The sequence below is a fragment of the Microtus ochrogaster genome, chromosome 10 (assembly GCF_000317375.1).
Source record: "Microtus ochrogaster isolate Prairie Vole_2 chromosome 10, MicOch1.0, whole genome shotgun sequence".
NCBI lineage: Eukaryota > Metazoa > Chordata > Mammalia > Rodentia > Cricetidae > Microtus > Microtus ochrogaster.
The window spans coordinates 32,577,975-32,596,752 of record NC_022016.1 but is presented as its reverse complement, the minus strand read 5'-3'; the positions used below and the strand labels follow the sequence as shown (position 1 = coordinate 32,596,752).

The 18,778-nt window shown below is 38.7% G+C and overlaps 1 protein-coding gene across 2 annotated transcripts in view; it reads left to right on the top strand.

Annotated features, from left to right (window-relative positions):
- LOC101980149 (cytochrome P450 2J3-like) overlaps window positions 1–17,677 on the top strand; it is a 30,705-nt gene extending 13,028 nt beyond the window's left edge. The window contains exons 3-9 of one of the 2 annotated variants that reach the window (XM_005352747.3): window positions 3,271–3,420; window positions 3,801–3,961; window positions 7,566–7,742; window positions 9,535–9,676; window positions 12,743–12,930; window positions 13,021–13,159; window positions 16,950–17,677. In XM_005352747.3, coding sequence (XP_005352804.1) covers window positions 3,271–3,420; window positions 3,801–3,961; window positions 7,566–7,742; window positions 9,535–9,676; window positions 12,743–12,930; window positions 13,021–13,159; window positions 16,950–17,128 — 1,136 coding nt within the window. In that variant the 3' untranslated portion in view covers window positions 17,129–17,677. The remainder of the gene's footprint in view (window positions 1–3,270; window positions 3,421–3,800; window positions 3,962–7,565; window positions 7,743–9,534; window positions 9,677–12,742; window positions 12,931–13,020; window positions 13,160–16,949) is intronic. The other variant, XM_026782047.1, reaches the window with a different exon arrangement.
- The last annotated feature ends 1,101 nt before the right edge of the window (window positions 17,678–18,778 follow it).

Genomic DNA, 18,778 nt, shown 5'->3' with positions numbered 1-18,778 from the left:
TGTTCATCAGCTCCAATAATTTCCTCAATTATTTCAAATCTTTTTATTATTATTTTTTGTAAAGCCTGAATTTCCTGGCCTGTGTATATTTCTAGTGATTTCATTGAGGCACCTAGCCTCTGGTCTTCATTCTGCACATGTGATTCCAATGTCTAAAGTTTCTCCTTTAAAGATAACATCTCATTCTTGGACATTACTTGAATAGTGTGCAGATTGCCATCCTGGAGAGACAGCCTATCTGCTAAACTTAACATAATTTATTAATAAATTATGATTATCAAATTCAATAGTATGAATTCTTTCAAATAACTTCTTAGTACCCTTAGTATGTATTTAATTTTGTCTATAAAATTAATGTTATCCTTTTTAATAGTATTAATTTTTTGAGGCAACTTTTGATTTTTGATGGTATTAATCCTGTCAACAAGCTGTTCATTATTAGTCTGTAAAGATTGTATCATTCCTAAAAGTGCCATATTCTTTCTTAATGATAGAATATGGAGAAGAAAACTGAATCCCAATATTCAATAAATTGAAGTATCACCATAGCCATATAAACCTCACAGAATACAATCCATAGTATTTGCAAAAACATTACTAAAAGTTTCAATATTAACACAATCTGTCACATTGATTTATTAATTACCTGTTGTGAGGTCTGGCAAATTGTTTTAGGTGTAATAATCTTTATTGTCTAGTAGATATCGTAGTTGCAGATTTACGGTGGCAACAGGAACAGTCTTGAGCTGCTACAGTTTCTGAGCTGCTTTAGTTTTTAGCCTTGGTACTGGTTAAATACTGAGAAATATGCTTTGCTTCACAAATTAAAAGCAATTAAATCAATTCCATACGTGGAGCAAGAAACTCAGAACTCATGGGCAGGGAGCAGAAACGGGAAGCGACACAACTCATCACCCTGCAAGGAACCACATCAGGGAATGCGGCAGTCGTGCGTGTGCTTGGGAAATTTTCAAGTTGCCACACACAATAAACTCTGCTGCGGTGGGGATTCTACAAAAACTGCTTAAGTAAAAGCAAGCCAAGCAGGCAGATTTGGGAGACTGTCTGGGCTGTGGACCAGCTAGACCATCAGCGCTTCCATCAAGTAGGCGTGGAGTCCGATTGCACATGGGTGCCAAGTTTGAAAGGATGCTTAAAAGAAATCCCACACTAGCTCAGAATTGAGAAAATAGATGGTTATTTATTTCGGAGTAGACTCACAGATCAGAATCCTCTGCTTGAACAGAGATCAGAAACCAAAATTCACAACAGGAGCAGAGAGGTTGGAAGAGTATGGACACATACTCTACATCAACTTACATAGTATAAGAGGCCACGCCCCAATGGGCGGCTAACCATTGGCTGTAAGACTTTCTACAGCACAGAGAGTCTGGATTATGTATGTTATTTTGTTTTCTTTGAGTTTTTTAACTGCAGAGAGACATTTGATACTGGAGCCTAATAAGTTAAGCCAACATAAAGGTACCTTGATTTTACACTTTGGTTCTAGGAATATGTTGTTTTGGAAAAGAGGTTCTGCTTTTGTTTCCATAGAAGATGAGAACCTGTGGGTTCCTTTCAGTCTAATGTGATTTGTGGAACAAGACCCCTGAAAGTCTCCATGAACCCTAAAAATACTTTGTCCAACAAACAGAAGGAAGCAGTTTGGAGAAAACAATGTTCAAATTCCCAAAATGCTTGTTTATAAATATTTGTTTTTATTTAAAGGGGGATATGATATAGAGATGAATACTTTGCATTGGTGTTCATTTAAGGTCGATTTTGTTACACTGTGTATATGTATTTCTACTCTTGTTTAAGGTATTACATTTTTGTTCTGCTCATTTAAAAATGTAAAATATAATTAAGAAATACAGATTAATATGTAGTTATCTACAATAATCAAACGTTTAGTCATGTTAGCTTTTCTAGATATACAGAGATATAGTTCAGTTAGATAACTTTCAACACTTCAAGACCTATGGAATATGGCATTTAAAAGACTTTAAGAACTTAAACTTTTCTCAACAGTGAGACATATCTGCTTCTGGCAGTATCAATTACTTCAGGGAGATTAATGGGCATTGAAGAAATGTATTATTTAATTTGCCTTCAATGTGACAAAGCTAGCCATTTGGGTAAGAAACTGTTTTTTCCTGGACTACTTGATGGTATGCTGTATGAACTGGACATTCAGGACCCACAGAAAAGTGATTGCTGAGCTTTCCAAAAGATGGAATGATCCTTTACGGTTCCTGCTTCACAGAAGAAACTGCCAAGACATTCTGCAAGACACAGAAAAAAAGTAACTGATGAAAATTGTCATTAGAAGGCAGAACAGATCTTCAAATTCCCTGCTTCACTGAAAAGTCTGCCAGATATTATGGGCCTGTAGGCTGAAGATAGATAACCCAACATTACAGAAGCACTTTGGCAGACTGTCCGTTCAGAGAGATGTCTCTGTCAATTTTAGAGTTTTGGAAGTTGCTTACAATGCCCTTCTCATTTACTTAGGTAATAGTATATTCTTCTGGGTCTATGAAGAGTTAAATACACATAGTTTTATTTTCCTTAGTTATGATAAAAGATAAATTAGATATAAAACTTTAGATTCAACTGGGTGGTTGAGGCCCATGCCTTTAATCCCAGCACTCGGGAGGCAAAGACAGGTGGATCTCTGTGAGTTCAAGGGAAACCTGGTCTATAAGAGCTAGTTCCAGAACTGGCTCCAAAACTACAAAAAAAAACCTGTCTCGAAAAAGCAAAAATAATAATAATAATAATATAGAATAGACAATAGAGTATTTTCTTTAATTAGTCAAATGTAGATGAACTAAATATTATAACTATAGTTCTTGCTTGACAACTGTTTTGTATATATACATATATTATATATATATAATTATATATATATTGTACATATATATATATAATTATGCTGTGTACCTAGTTCCCTTAAAAAATGTACTTTATCCTTGCATCTCATATTTCTACCCATTGTAATAGATCTGGAATGTTCTGATAATAAGCCTTTCGATTTCCTAAGAGTATTGAAGTAAAGAATATATTAGAAATATTGACTAAACTGTGGTGTTGCAAGTCACCAAGAGATGCTAGCCACTAGGCTCCTTGTTTTGTGATATTCTCTCTCCTTAGACAGCAGTTAAGTCCATTATTGACTCTTCTCCTTTCCATCTGTTCGTCATTCTGTTTGTTAGATAATTTTAAACTAGAATCACAATGTCGTAAGGTTGAATTGCTTGTTTCCAGGATTGGTCTTCGCCAGTGGCCAAACATGGAAGGAGCAGAGAAGGTTTGCCCTGATGACCCTGAAGAATTTTGGAGTGGGAAAGAAGAGCATAGAGCATCGCATACAGGAAGAAGCTCGACACCTTGTAGGGGCCATGAAAGAGGAGAAAGGTGGGCATTCCACAGGGCAGGTGTGGGTGGCTGTGGCCCTTTCATGCATTGAGCAGATTCTTCCTAAATGTCTAAGTGCTTGGCTTGGCCTCTGCACTATGCTGAGTAGTGAGCATAGAGCAGTGAACATGTAGCCATGACCTTACCCCTGGAGTTCTGAAACTAAGTACACAAACAGTCATGAGACACACTGCTGCACCTAAGGCCTGGTCATCAGTCTGACTTCACAGATAGTGACAGATTTTTTGGTATATGTTAATCTCATAGCAAACTAACCCAGAGCCTCTTATATGGCTCTCTGTTATGAATCTTTCTCTGTCATATGAAATTAACAAACCAGTATCTTTGAAAGATGCATCTTTTTCTTTATTCATCTTTAGGGCAGCCTTTTGACCCTCACTTGAAGATCCACAATGCTGTTTCCAATGTCATTTGTGCCATCACCTTTGGTGAGCGTTTTGATTACCATGACGAGCAGTTTCACGACCTGCTGAGGTTACTGGAAGAGGCCATGTATTTGGGTTCCTCAATAATGGTCCATGTAAGTATTCTGGTTTCCTTTATTTTGGGAGAAAATTGGACTGGGGCTAATTCAAGTACAAGTAGGCTCTTTCTTTTGGTTCCCAGCACTTTTTGAAGCTAAAACATAATGTCTTTTAATTGAGTTTGGTACAAATTAATCTGCTGATTTAGAAGTATTTAGTAAGAAAACTTACTATGTACAAAATGCTTCTGATATTTTAATGAAGTCCCAACATTTATGTGATAGCCATGCATGTCCAAATGCTTCTCTTTTTTAAGTATGAAGATCTTATTGTTGACTTTGACTTTATTTCTCTCTTGCCACTTCACACCTCACATGCAAACTACAAGCATACTTTCTAGCTATAATCCTGTGTACGTGCTTCTCTTTATTAACCTGTTGTCATTGTTTATTAATCTTTTCTCAGTGGTTAGACATCCAGTTGTTTCTAAGTTAGAGTTTGTATTAATAACACTGTTGTGAATATTTTAATTGTTCATGCTGCCACATCCATTCATTTTTCTTGGGTTTTTATTTAGACATAAATCTTTACCCCCCATGTTGTTGGGTTGTCTGTCCCTGTGCTCATTCCTATACAAATGTTCCTCTTAGAATTGCCTTGGCTCTCTCAGAAATGATCTGGTAGGTTGAACTTTCATCTTTATTTGGTTCTAGGAGCTTGACAGTTTTTTCCATATTTTTTCAATGAGGTATGTCCATTCAACAATTTATTAGTCTATGTGTTTATATAGTTTCTGTAGTGTTTCTTGCTATTGATTTTTTAAATTTTTTATTACACTATAGTCTATTTGGATATAACAAATTATTTCATTCTTTTGTATTTGCTAAGATTTGGGTCTTACTTGAGAGGAAAATTCCAGGTGCAGCTAAGAAGCAATTATTGTTGGTTTCACTAGAATGGTATACTCTTTTGAAAAATAAAAAAAAATAAAATGTAAATATTGCTGCTTTCCTTTACAGTTTTGATGGAGATGTTCTGATTTACTCATGTTTATTTGGGGATCTAAATGACTCTTCTATTTGAACGTCTTTTCATTTCTTTGTCTTGGGAAACTTTCTCCTGTAATTCATTGAATTCCTTTTCCATCCCTTTACTTTTTTGCTCAGCTTCTGAAATAAAGCCCTGCGCATTCCTAGGTCTCTTGATCATGTGACAGTTCTTCATTCTGCCTGTGGTTATTATTTCTGTTCTTTGTTGCTGCTCTTGGAGTGCAGCTTCTCATCAGCAATTCTCCCTTCCGGATCTTCTCTTGGGTGGAGACTGTTGTTGGTGTTTTCCACTGTGGTTTTTTGTTTGTTTTATCTCATTTTGTCTTGTTTTTGTTTTTGATTCAACTTTAAAATTGCCTTCTATTTGTTTGTTGTTTGCTTTTAAAAATCTCAGTTTCCTTGCTGTATTTTTTTCTGTTCTGCCCAATTTTTATCTTTATGCTGGTTCTCTCCCACTTCCCCTGTTTCCTCCACTCGGCTGACTTTCACCTCTAGAGCCCACACTGGATTCCTCTGCCTCTTTGTATCTCCTTTCAATCTCTGATCATCTTGATCAGAAAATGCTTGAACACCCAACATTTGACATATTTCAGGGTCTTCGAAATACGTGTTATTTGAGTTATAATTTTTTGAGGCATCATCTTTCCCTTTTTGTTTCATGCATTTGTTTTAATGTTCACATCTATTGATAGGGATATCTCTTCTGGATTCTTTGAAAGGACCTTCATATTGAGCAACCTGTTCTCAAAGGCAAGTATCATTTTGCAAGTAGAAGCAAACTCCTCCAGCAGCAATATTAAACTATACAGATCTAAAAACACACTTAAAATTGTTGATAGTTCACTATCATGTCTCTGTTGAAATGATAATTGGAAGGCTCCTTGTAATTTTCTAGGAAGACAAAATCATTGAAGCTAAGTGTGGAAAGAGTAAATAAGTGAGATAAAGGGAGGAGATCAGGAAATGGAGAAAAAGAAGACAGGCAAGGTTCAGTAATAAGGAGTGGAAAGAAATGTTATGAGGGAGAAGAGAAAAAAACAAGCGACTTAAGGGGGTATCAAAAAATATTACTCAGTAATGAAAAAAGTTGAGAAATAAAATAAGATAAATATAAAAAATAAGTAAAATATAAAGGTATTACTTTAAAAACTCACTAAATTCAAAATACTGCTAAATGCAAGGGAATATCATAGGTTATAGAAATGATTTACGAATGAGAAATGTTATAGATAAATGGTGTTAGATGAATTCATGAAAAAGAATAAAAACTAAAAATGTAATAATAACAGTTAAGGAAAAACAGTGTCCACTTAAAAAAAATTGCAAATGTAAAAGAAAAAAAAAGTCAAAAGAGAAACCATAAAGAAGAGACAACTAACCCAACTGCATTCTGGGTCATAAAATTTGGTGGCCGCTGGTTACATGCATGGAGAAGATGAGCTGAACCTGTGGGCTCCTGTTTTGCCTTTAGCTTATTACATGCATGGAGGAGGTGAGATGAGCCCATGGGCTCTTGTTTTGCCTTTGGAGCATGTTGTTGCTGAGTCTGGTCTGAAGCAAGCATCTCCTATATTCAGAATTGTCTTCACAGATGCTCATATTCTGTAGGTAACAATTCTGCAGGCCAGAATTACCTTAACATTTTATGATTAGGGCACATATTCTCACACCATCAGGACTTCCTAGATTAAAACCCCTGCTAAGACTCTCGGGTGGGAATGTATCCCACATGTCTGGGAAGCAAGAGGACCTGCTATTAGTACTCAGGCATCTGTACTGGACTGACATTGGGGTATATGTCCTCAGCTGTAACACTAAGAGCACCTCCTGTGCACATTCACCTTGTTCCCACCTCCCATCTCTCCTGTGTATGTCTCTCCCTCTTTCTGTCTCTCTCTTTCTCCCTCCCTCTTTATTTTTTTCTGCCACTCCTGTCCTCAGAAGTCAGTCTCTGCTCTCCCCTCCCCCCTTTCCCCATTTATTTTGCCCAAATTAAAAAAATAAATAAAACCTCTCCACCTGGGCTCTTTCACTTGGCGCCTTTCTCTTGCATGCCACTTTTTCTAAATTAGAACACCTTCTTTCACTCCTTCAGGGATCCCTGAGTACCAATCACTATGCTGGAGCAGGAATACCCCTCTACATGTCACATGCACCCCTGTAATGTCAGAATTTCTCGATTCTACAGCAATGAACCACAGAAGGTCAGACTCAGAAATATCAAATTTCACGTTAATTTCAGTTGGTAAGTTCAAATTGTAGCCACTGCAGGTGGGGCTATCTCCCCGACCTTCCATGCTTCCCAGTCTGATCTCAGATTCCAACATCTTCATCTTTTGACCATTCATTGTCTTTCATGATATTAGAATCAAAATTGGGACAGCTACTGAATGCTATGCCAATGTATGTCCTAGATAGGAGTGAGTTGGACCAGTGAGAAGTGGTCTGAACCTGGTATACTTTGCTTGGGAGTACTGAAATGCCCAGCAGTGGGTATGAAGAAAAACAGTAGTCCAGATGTTCCAGCGTAGGAGATTAAGAGGTAAAGACTGTCTTGAAATGCAAAGTGATTTTATGTTGTCTCCATGATCATTTTCTTCTCCCTAATTAGCTCTATAACATCTTCCCATGGTTAATGAGATATATTCCCGGATCACACCAAACAACACTGGCTACCTGGAGAGAACTGAAGTCATATGTTTCTAATATAATTGACAAACACCGCCGAAACTTGAACCCTGATGAGCCAAAAGACTTCATTGATGCTTTCCTCAAGGAAATGACAAAGGTGGGGAAGACAGTTCCTGGGTCTTCTTATAGAAAGGGTGGTGTAGAATAGCTTCCAATTGATTGAGCAGTAGTCTAGCACAAAAGTGGTATTTTAGTATAGCAGAGATTTAGTCTCTCATAGTTCTAGATCGTTCCTGTAATCCTGCCAGCCAGGCAACCAGCTTTGAGAAACAAGAGAAACGTCATTGCCTTATGTCTCCCATCTCCTAGGGGACATTGATGTTTGTTGCTGTGGTTCCCTGCTCCATCTTCAATGCTGAGATTATATCATCTCTTTCCTTTCTGATCCTTTTACAACTCATTTCTCCTGTTCTAACCCTGGAGGCCCCTCTCATAAGAATAACTCAGGATAACCTTTCCTCCTGAAATGAATCATATCCTCAAGATCTATTTTTGTGCATCAGGTAACATGTCATGGTTGCAAAGATGACAAGATGAACATCTTTGTAGATCATTACTTAACACACCTTTAGAAGTAAAACATAGGAATAACATTTTATAAATGCATGGTAATATAATGTTGGGTTGTTTGGGTCTTTAGAATAAAGATTTAGAATAAAGGATTTGCTACAATTTGGCTTGAGGTTCTAGAAATATCTAGATTCTTTCATATTATTTATTTCCTTGGTCCTTCTCCCATGTCCGAAGGAGTTAGATGAAAAATAAATGTAGCAATTAAATGTTAGAGCTTTATTTTATTGTGAGTTGGTCCAGGCCTGGTTACCCTCCCTAACTGGGACGCCACTGAAACAGACTAACTTCAGCTAAGTAAATCATAGAATTTAACTTTCTTATATGGGTGAGACACATAGCTTTCTCTGGACTCCATATGAGTACTATTCAATAATAGAACAAGACAAGAAGACACTGAGGGAACATATTAGCTAGTTTTGCATCATTGTAGCAACAATATGTGGAAGCAACTACTGAATAAAGCAAAAATGTCATCTGGCCAAGTTTCAGAACATTTCAGTTCATCAAAGTGAGTGGCAAAGCAGCTCAGCTCATGAGGCAGATGGGTATGGTGGAGGCTTTCACATCACTGTTCATTAGGAAACAGCAAGCAAGGAAGGAGCCATGGGCTGGGTATAACTCTAGGAGCTATCATCACTCCCGTAAGCTAGATGCTATCTTCCTATTTCTAAGAACTTCCCCAAATACTATCAGTGTAAGGAACCAGTATTTAAAACATGAGTGTGTGGGGGAGCATGTTGGATTTAAACCATACTGTAAAATGTAAGTTTTTATCCTATTGATCCTAGCAGGCCTCTGGCAAATACATATCACTGAATTTGTCATGGAAGCTTCAACTCTCTGGATTATCGGCTCCTTCTCTTGCTGGGGCACAATGGTAAATGTGTGTGTGTATGTGTGTGTGTGTGTGTGTGTTCATTATCTTTTCTCTTATTTCATCTTCCTAGCATAATATTGATAGAAGCGATATTTAAGCCCAGAGGAGAAGGCAAATCCTTTACCGTATGAAGTACAGGTATGAGAACAACATTATTAAGATCAGTATTAACAAACTGATGCTTCTAGAGGAAGTGAGAAAGGTGATGTTTTGTCATAAAGAAGTAGTGATGGATTCCGTGCAGTTTGATTTTGCAACATGATGCAGATTGAAGAATCAATGAACACAGAAAATTCATGTTTCTGGTATCAGCAAAGTCACCTGTAGAATCAGCATCACTCTGAATGACTTAATGCAATTGATTCCTCAGGCTGAGGACCAGTGTTATGAGACAATCAAAAATCTTAGGATTGAAAAAAATACACACTGTCTTTTCTAGCACACCGACAAAACTACTACAAGTTTCAATGAAGAAAACCTCATCTGCAGCACTCTGGACCTCTTCCTTGCTGGAACAGAGACAACATCCACGACCATGCGCTGGGCTCTGCTCTACATGGCGGTCTACCCAGAAATCCAAGGTGAGATGTGGTGACAGCATCTGACCAACGCAGAATGGGTTCAGAAGATAGGATGGGGGAGTGGGAGGAGGAGGAGCATATGTGAGGGGATGTGCACTCCGGAAACAGCACATCCTGCACATGTTCTGTGAGGACTATGATGACCCCAGGAGTGCAGATATTCCAGTCTGTACCTTCAACAATCTTGAAGCTCAGAAGAAAGAGAGAAGTCAGTTCACATTATGGTATGCAGAGCATGAATTTACCATACAACATTTATTCACACCCTTTCACACCCTCCTTCCTTTGTAACAATCCTTTCCAGTTTGAGTACTGCCCTAATTATTTATCCTGGTATCTAATGTCTTGTCATGTGTGCCCCTCTGCCAGACCAGGGATATTCCTGTCTCTGCCTCACAAGTGTTAGGACAACAAACAATACAGACTACCATACCTGGCTTTCTTAACTCTGTTCTGTAATTCCAACTTGTTCTCATGCTTGTATGGTAACCAATATACTCTAACTTATATACACACACACACACACACACAAATTATATTTAATACATATTAAATATATCATCTGTATCTATGTTATGCATATCTGGGTTACTATCTAAAATGCCTTTCTTCATGAAAGTTCCATTTTTAAGATTCTTAAAGCTTATTGATTTATGTTTCAGGCTAGCCTTCTGAAACAAAGATTCTAGAATATATTACTATATTTCTAAAAGCTCTTTATATATATATATATAGTCTGCATATTTGCACACTTGTATGCTGTCTTTTCCTGTGTACATATGAAGATTAAAGAATAATTTATGGAAGTTGATCTTTCCCAAGCTCAATCACACATCATCCGGTTTGGCCATAAGTGCTAAGCCATCTCCCCATCCAGTATATTAATTGATAGAAGTTTAATTTGTGTTCATTTTATACTATTAACAGTAGTCAATAGTTGAAGCATCCAGGATACTCATGGGCCATGAGTAAAGTTCAGTCCTTGAGGAAATACATCTTGATGCATGCATGAATATGGAAGACAAAAGTCCTATACATTAAACTATACAAATTCTCTAGAACAGTTCAATTTGTAGACATGGAAAATAGAATATAAGAGGGATAAAGCATGGATTGTGAAGAGATAGCTTGCTCTGCAAGATCCACTGGTCCTGCCATTACTTACACAACAATTGATAAATGTGTTGTTTCAACTTTAGCACAGTGGCTGCTCCTCAATCTACTGCCTTTACAGCCAGCAATTCAGTTACCTTCCTGCTTCTATGTCAGTAGCCCAGCCACTCAGGGCACAGCCTGCCTGCAGGAATTCTGTTCCCACCTTCACTGGCTCTGCTACTGCTGCTATAGGTAGCATTAACTACATCTCTATCATTCTATTTAGAAGTAAAATTCCAGAGTCAAAGACTGAGGTGAAAACCTGCAAGCACAGGGAGGTTGAGTCAGCTAGCTAACCTTCTCTCAGAGCTGGTGTCTCCCAAACGCACATCCCTCTACTCCACCAAAACAAACTCTCAAAACCCCTCTAAACTACTTCCGGTGCATCTGTCTATCTCTTTAAGATGCACTCCGATAATCTAGTATTACTTTCTGTGAACTAGTTGCTAACTCAGCTCCCAACCTAAGATTAATTTTATTTAATTAATGCAAATGCAAACTTGGGATTCACAGTATGATCGACTATCCCTCAACATATATTTAATCTTATATCAATGGAAATTAAAAACTGCAAAAAGAGCTATGATTAGCAGCCCACATCACTAATCAAAATGCTTAAGAGACGGAGGCAGGAAGGTTGAAAATTAAAGGTGATCATGGACATGAATTTGCCGTAACTCAAAATCATCAGAGTTTTTGAAATCTGATTTATATAAATTTTATTCCCATTTAATTCTTTTATATGTACAGTACTGCCAACATTAGACATTTATATTTCTCTCTTGAGAGAAAGAGCCATGATGGACCTTGTAAAAGACCTGAATCCCAAATTCTTTTACATTGTGGCAGTAGTGGTGAGCTCAGATGAGGCTCGCAGACTCTGCAGTGGCTCCCATGAGAACCTTCTTTGCACCCCAGGGAGGGAACTGGAGAAGGAAGGGGACATTGTCTCTACAAGCTTTGTCCCAAAGATGAAACACCATGTCTGCTTATGTTTTAGTTCTGTCACATTTGCTCTGTAAGGAATCTGGGAAATGACTTCTTTAGCTGGAGAAGCAGGTAAGCACCTGAGTCTCTACTGCTCTAAGATAGTGAAGATACTGAGAGGAAGCGTCTACCATATGCTATCATGATTATACCAATTTATATAAATTTTAAAATCTCCTTGTGATAAAACTGATTTTTTTTCTCAATAATCAGTTGAAGAAACCAACACTCATAAACTATTTCTAGTTTGATCATCAATGCTGCCCAGAAACACATTGCAATTCACTGCCCATGACAGCACATATCCTTGAGAAATTAGTCTGTAGATACGCTGTGGTCTCAATGTTTGTGTCCTCCCTATGGACTCATTGAAACTTGATTACCAGTGTGATGGTGTGAGGAGGTGATTTCCTGTAATGAAGGGAATTCGTGCTTTAGAAAGAGGAGCTAGACCAGTTCTTTCCACCTTGTGGCATGATGATACAACAAAGATTTCCCAACTCTGATAAAGAAAATTGCTCCTTACCAGACAAGAACTCTGTTGATGTCCTTATTTTAGGATTCACAGTCTCTGCAAGGAGAAAAAAAAGTGTACTGGTGATAATCTATTCAGTAAAAAGTATTTATTTTTAGAAGTCTGAATAGATACTGATATGAGCTTAGCCATGGCCACCCTGATTATTACTTCAGGATATATGGAAATATATATTATATAAATATAAATAGTTATGCTGTAGGCTTGAAGAAAGTTATAGAGTTTACAGTTTCCTAAATCAGACTTCCTAAGGGATAGGGAATTTTTAATTCATCACAATCAGGACACTAGATGAAATAAAAGCAAATAAGTTGGGGAGATGGCTTTTTCTATCTTTAGAAGAAAGCATTAAAGTTTAAAACTTAATGGAGCCTCCTGTTTCCTTGAAGAAAAAGTCCAGGCTGAAATTGACAAAGTGATTGGCCCGAAGAAGCAGCCCAGCCTGGCTGACCGAGACTCCATGCCCTACACCAATGCTGTTGTCCATGAAGTGCAGAGGATGGGAAATATCATCCCTCTGAATCTTCCCAGGGAAGTTACAGTTGACACGACGCTGGCTGGATTCCATCTGCCAAAGGTAAGTAGACTGGGGCTTGGAAGTCTGTTAACCACCAACCCTCTGTGTGTCTAGTCCACATGTTATTTGAGCCTTTGCTGCCTTCCCTAGGGCTCCATACTCCAGACCAATTTGACTGCACTGCACATGGACCCCAACGAATGGGCCACCCCAGATGTCTTCAATCCGGAGCACTTTTTGGAGAATGGAGAGTTTAGGAAGAGAGAATCTTTCCTGCCTTTCTCAATGGGTGAGTTGTGATGAGCAGGAGGGGGTTCAGAGCTCCACCTTATCCCTTCTCTTCTTTCTGGAATCCTTACAGATGGGCCTTCCCATATATCTCCATTTTGCAGCTGGTTTCAGTCAGTACCCACATACACACACACACACACACACACACACACACACACACACACACAGTGTCAATCCCTCCTTGCTTCTGATGGAGAGTTCAGCTTTTTGTTTCCTACCTCACTGACAACAAAGACCTAATCTGTGCTTCTTGCTGAGAACAACAAAGCTGAATTTATGCCATTATGTAGACATTTTGAGTGTAGCAGTTCTTTTTAAGGGATGCCTCCTTACATAGAAGAGAGTTGAATTTTAATGTTTTTAGTTGTTAGATAGTTTTAACTGGCATTTGCTTCAATGAATAGGCTTCTATCCCATGAACCCTCCCTGAATAGGTCTTTTTTTTTAAATTGGAATGCCTTTGTTAAATGTTGTGATGATTCAGGGGAGTGGAGGAACAGACAGCTGCCTGACACATCTTCATATTTCTGTACTCAGGCCAACACAGTCTTTGTCACACTGAGTCTTGCTGATCATTATCTCAGTTCTGGTCACACAGGACATAAGTGTCCAGAAAATAACCACTTCTAGGGGTGGAGCAATTTACACTTGGTGCTGAGCAAATCTCCACTGCTGATGGAGACATTTTCTTTGCAGGATGTGTACCTCTCAGAGCAGAGATTCTAAAAGGAAAGCTAAGCGATTGTCCTCTATGAGATGACAGGCCCTGCTTAGGGACCATTCAAGGCTCTGCTAGTTTGGGATGCTTTAAGAGAATGACTGAAGACTTCTGGGTACTACTGCAGGGCTTTGTATGAGGATCACTGGCCATTCTCAATTTGATACCTTAGATCCTCATGTCTCGGTATCTTCATCCTTGAAAGGGATGATGGCCAGGTTTAGATGTGTACTTACTAAATGATGGACATGCCTGTCTGTAGAGTTGAGCAGGAATCTGACTCAATGTTTGAGACAAGAGACAAGTACAAAATTAAGGCAGAGATGTCAAGCCTTTATCTGTTTCTAGTTGCCTATCTATCATGGATGAGCAAACCCAATTAACAAGCTAGAACATTGGAAGGGATAGGTTGCATTGTTGTTCAGTCACTTCATAATGGGGAAAGGTTGAAACATTTGCTGTCCAGTCTCTGTGTAATAGGAAAATGTCTCAAGTCCTGGATAGAGTAGTCTGTTAGCCTGAATCATCTCATCTAGGTACCTCAAAATTGTCTTGAGCTATTTGTAGTCCAAAGCCGATCTTTAAGTGGTGCTATCAGCTGAATGGCATCATGTGAAATGGGGGTGGTCTTTAGTAGGGCCACATCTTCCTGGAACTTTCAGTAATTACTATAGGAAAATTTATTGTTCACTCTGGAAAAGTTAAACATCATTCATATCAAAAGAGAAAGGTTTGAATTTTGATAAATGTATATTCAAAGAAAGGTATCAGAGACAAAAATAGGTATGGGGAGAAGTAGAAATTTTGAAAGCAGAGTTTTGATAACCTTAGTCCCTAGATTTTTATTTTCCCTCTGTCCCATACCAGCTGGCTCTCTGCAAATGAGACCAAAACTCTGAATTTTTCTTCTAAAAACATGCTTAGTTTTAGAGCCACAGTCTAAAACCAAATGTAGTTTTGATTTTTAAGTGAGTCAGGGCTGCCTTTATATTGAGACGTAAGGAGATATGTATGTTTAGGTAGTGAGATTTTACCCTGCAGAGAATATTGGTATCATAAGTCTTTTGGATCTCGAGTTGCAGGTGTTTGTGCACCTCTTGATATGGATGTTAAAATCTGATCTCCAGTACTTTGAAAGTAACCTTAAACATTAAGCTCTCCCTCAAAAGGGTTACAAAGCAGTTCATGGTTTTGCGGCTCAGCCATTGTGTGGTATATCATATATGTTTATTAAACGAATTTGAAAAACCTTGAGACTAGTCATGCATTCTCTCATCTAGTTAAGGCATCTCTTTCACAGTCCAGGAACCCAGCTCTCAGAACTTCACTAGGGTTGCAGAAAGGATGCTTTTAAAGTAGCGAGGGTTATGTATCTGAGAGTCTTTTGGAAAAGGCTTACACATTCTGAAGGTAACTCTCTTTATTACTGCAACTTGAAAATTTCTGAGTGCTAAACTTTTTCTATCTGAGGGTAACAGGGAAACACACACTTTCTGATGGTAACCTCAGAAAAAAGGAACAAACACACACTTCCTGATAGTAGCCTTCTCTTTTACTTCATCGTGAACAATCTCTCTTTCTTGGCATTTTCTCTGCACAGTTGAATCTTCCTTTTTACGTATATCTCTCTCTCTGCACAGCCATACATCCCTGAATAAAGTTACATCTCTTCACACAGTTACATCTCGCTCCCCAGTTACATCTACCTTGTGCACAGACACACATCTCTATGCAGTTACACCTAGTTTCACACAGTTATATTCTCCATTTAGATACAACCTTCATACTTCATAAGTACACAGTTACATCTCTTTCCACATAGTTGCATCTCCACATAGCCATATACCTCTTCCTTCACATACACCTCTCCTTTATACAGCTACATCTTCCATATCCATCCATTCACTCAGCTACATCTCTTCACCTCTCTCTCTCATTGAATATTCAACTGCATCTCCCTTTCATCATACACACACACATACACACACACACACACACACGCACGCACGCACGCACGCACGCACTTCTCTTACATCCCTCCTATTTCTCCCACACTTCTCTCTCACACATTCAGATACATCTCTCATATGTCTCTCCTACTCCCCTTACAGCAAATGCTCTGGACAAATATGAGTCACGTTTTCAGGGTTACATAGCACTTTTTGAGTAAACAATGAAAAACAGAGCCATATGATCACACAGTTTCTCTCTGGCTAGGGAGGTAGCACTAACTGGGCCTGGTTAGTAAAGTAAGCACATAGCTCTGGGTGATCTAACAGAAAGGGACATTGAAATTCAGGACTTAAAGAATAAAGAGTCAGTTGGCTAAACCTTAAGGTTGCAAATAAATAGAGAAGTCCTTTGCTGAAAAAGTTATGTCTACTAAAATTGCTTTATGCCTGACCTGGAATCAGCAGTAAAGACTTGGGAAACTGTCCTTCTATGTTCATCTAGAGGCAACTAGATATTCATCTGGGGGCAACTACTTTGCTTTAAATGTGTTATGAAGTCTAAAATTAGCTGTTATTGTGAGAAGACACTATTACTTTCCTATGTCAGTCTGAGTAATGAAAAGTATCCTAGTAATAGTTCTATTTATCATAAGGATACAGATTCAGATTAAGCCTAAATCATTTTCCTGACCATCCACAGCTACATGTATGTCTGGTAGATAGAATATTTTTCATGAGATAAACACACAAGCAGTGGGGAAAATACCCATAGCTGGCACATGAGAAAAACTACAGTCAGAAACAACCAGTCATCTCCAGTGATTCCATGGTTTTTTCTAAGTGGGGGTCCCCATCAGAGAGTTATTCTTGTGGTAGTTCGATCTCTTAAATACTATCTGTCATCATCTGCGATAGGTGTATTATATCACCTGTGACACTCTAATTGCTATTGTATCACATGAAAACCTGTGATCCTGACACATGTGAAACCAAAATAAACAGCCAGACACAAAGCCCAGTGACTGTTCAGAATATCCAGGATGAAAATGACAATATCAGTCCCTGAAGGCACCAATGGCAGCTGATAAAGTACCTCATCTTCTGTTTTATTTCTGCAGGAAAGCGAGCCTGCCTTGGAGAACAACTGGCAAGATCTGAGCTCTTTATTTTCTTCACTGCTCTTGTGCAGAAATTTACCTTCAAGCCCCCAGTCAATGAGAAGCTGAGCCTGAACTTCAGAATGGGTGTCACCGTTTCCCCAGTCAGCTACCAGCTCCGCGCTGTCCCTAGATTCTAATTTCAGAGGCAGAAAGAGAAAGGAGAAAGGAATAACTGTGCTATTCTCTGAGCCACTGGGGCCGCTCCTATGTGAAGGGAAAGAAGGAAGGTGACCAGGGAAGGATAGAAAGATTAGGCTACAGTTATTGGATCCATGTCCTGGACTGCTGTGCCCTCTGAATTGGTCATATATACATCACTTATAAATCTTTTCATCTAGGAGTTACAAAGAGAATGATGGCTCCTCCTGTAAAGAAAGTGTTGTAAATATGAAAGGTAGGTTAGAGACAGCATGGAAATCATTAAAGTCATATCATAAAATTGTACCTTCAGTTCGCTTCCCGCCTCCTTCATAAATGTGCAATTGCTTCTAGATGTTAAATTGTTTCTTGTGAAACTGGTACAGAGATCTTTCCTCCATCTCGTAGCCTGTGAACTCTTGCTGTGAATAAAACTGATAAGCAACTATGTCTGTAAGACTGTGCTATGATGTCACTTCCCTGACTCTAAGTGGAGTCTCCCAAACTAAAGAGAGCACAAGCCTCTTCTGAACATTAAAGGTGTTCAAGCCCAAGATGAGAGCAAATTTTACTTGGGCAAACGTTGTGCTTCTGAGTACAAGGTGAACAAATATTTCCCAATATGATTCCTAGATATCCATGTGCCCCACAGTACCAGCTTATACCAATAAATTGATAGGGTGGCTTTCTTTCTGCACTCTGGCATCAGTCCCTCAACAGTCATTGCTCTATGAGTGGTGGAAGAGAGATGGTCTCATTCATATGTTCACCCAGCTACACAGTTAATTCTCTATTCAAAATGAAGCTGAGAAGCTGGAGAGATGGCTCGGAGGTTAAGAGCACTGCCTGCTCTTCCAAAGCTCCTGAGTTCAATTCCCAGCAACCACATGGTGGCTCATAACCATCTGTAATGGGGACTGGTGCCCTCTTCTGTGCTGCAGGCATACACACAGACAGAATATTGTATACATAATAAATAAATATTTTTAAAAAATGAAGCTGAAACTTACTTGTAAAATGAAGGGTATCAGGGAAATGTGCATGTTGAAAAACCTCTGTTCTGTGCTGCACCGAGTAACTGAGAGCACGGCAGAACACAGCAAGACCTCAACACACCACGTAAGTTATTGACAAAGCCAAGTATCATGTTTCCACAATGAGCTAGCAATGTTCAGAGAAGTTGACTATGGCTCCTCAGAGAAATGTCTACCAATGAATCATGTATCCTATTTTAATTGTTGATAGAAAATTATATGAATTCATTCTCCCACCAAGATTTTGATGTTGAACCTTACAACCACGATTCCTCCCTGATTCCGGATGCTCCAGTGCTCCTTCTTCTTTTCATGATTCTCTAATAGTCTCTCCCATCTTTACTTCTACCTGACACCTCATGTACAAACCCTATGGCAGGAAAGGAGGTTATTTTATTAAATACATCTAAGAAAGTGACTCTTAATATGTCTTACAAAGAGACATAGAAGTAGATGTGCTGGGCTGGAGAGATGGCTCAGTGGTTGCCTGCTCTTCCAAAGGTCCTGAGTTCAATTCCCAGCAACCACATGGTGTCTCACAACCATCTGTAATGAGGTCTGGTGCCCTCTTCTGATCTTCAGGAATACATGCAGGCAGAATGTTGTATAAATAAT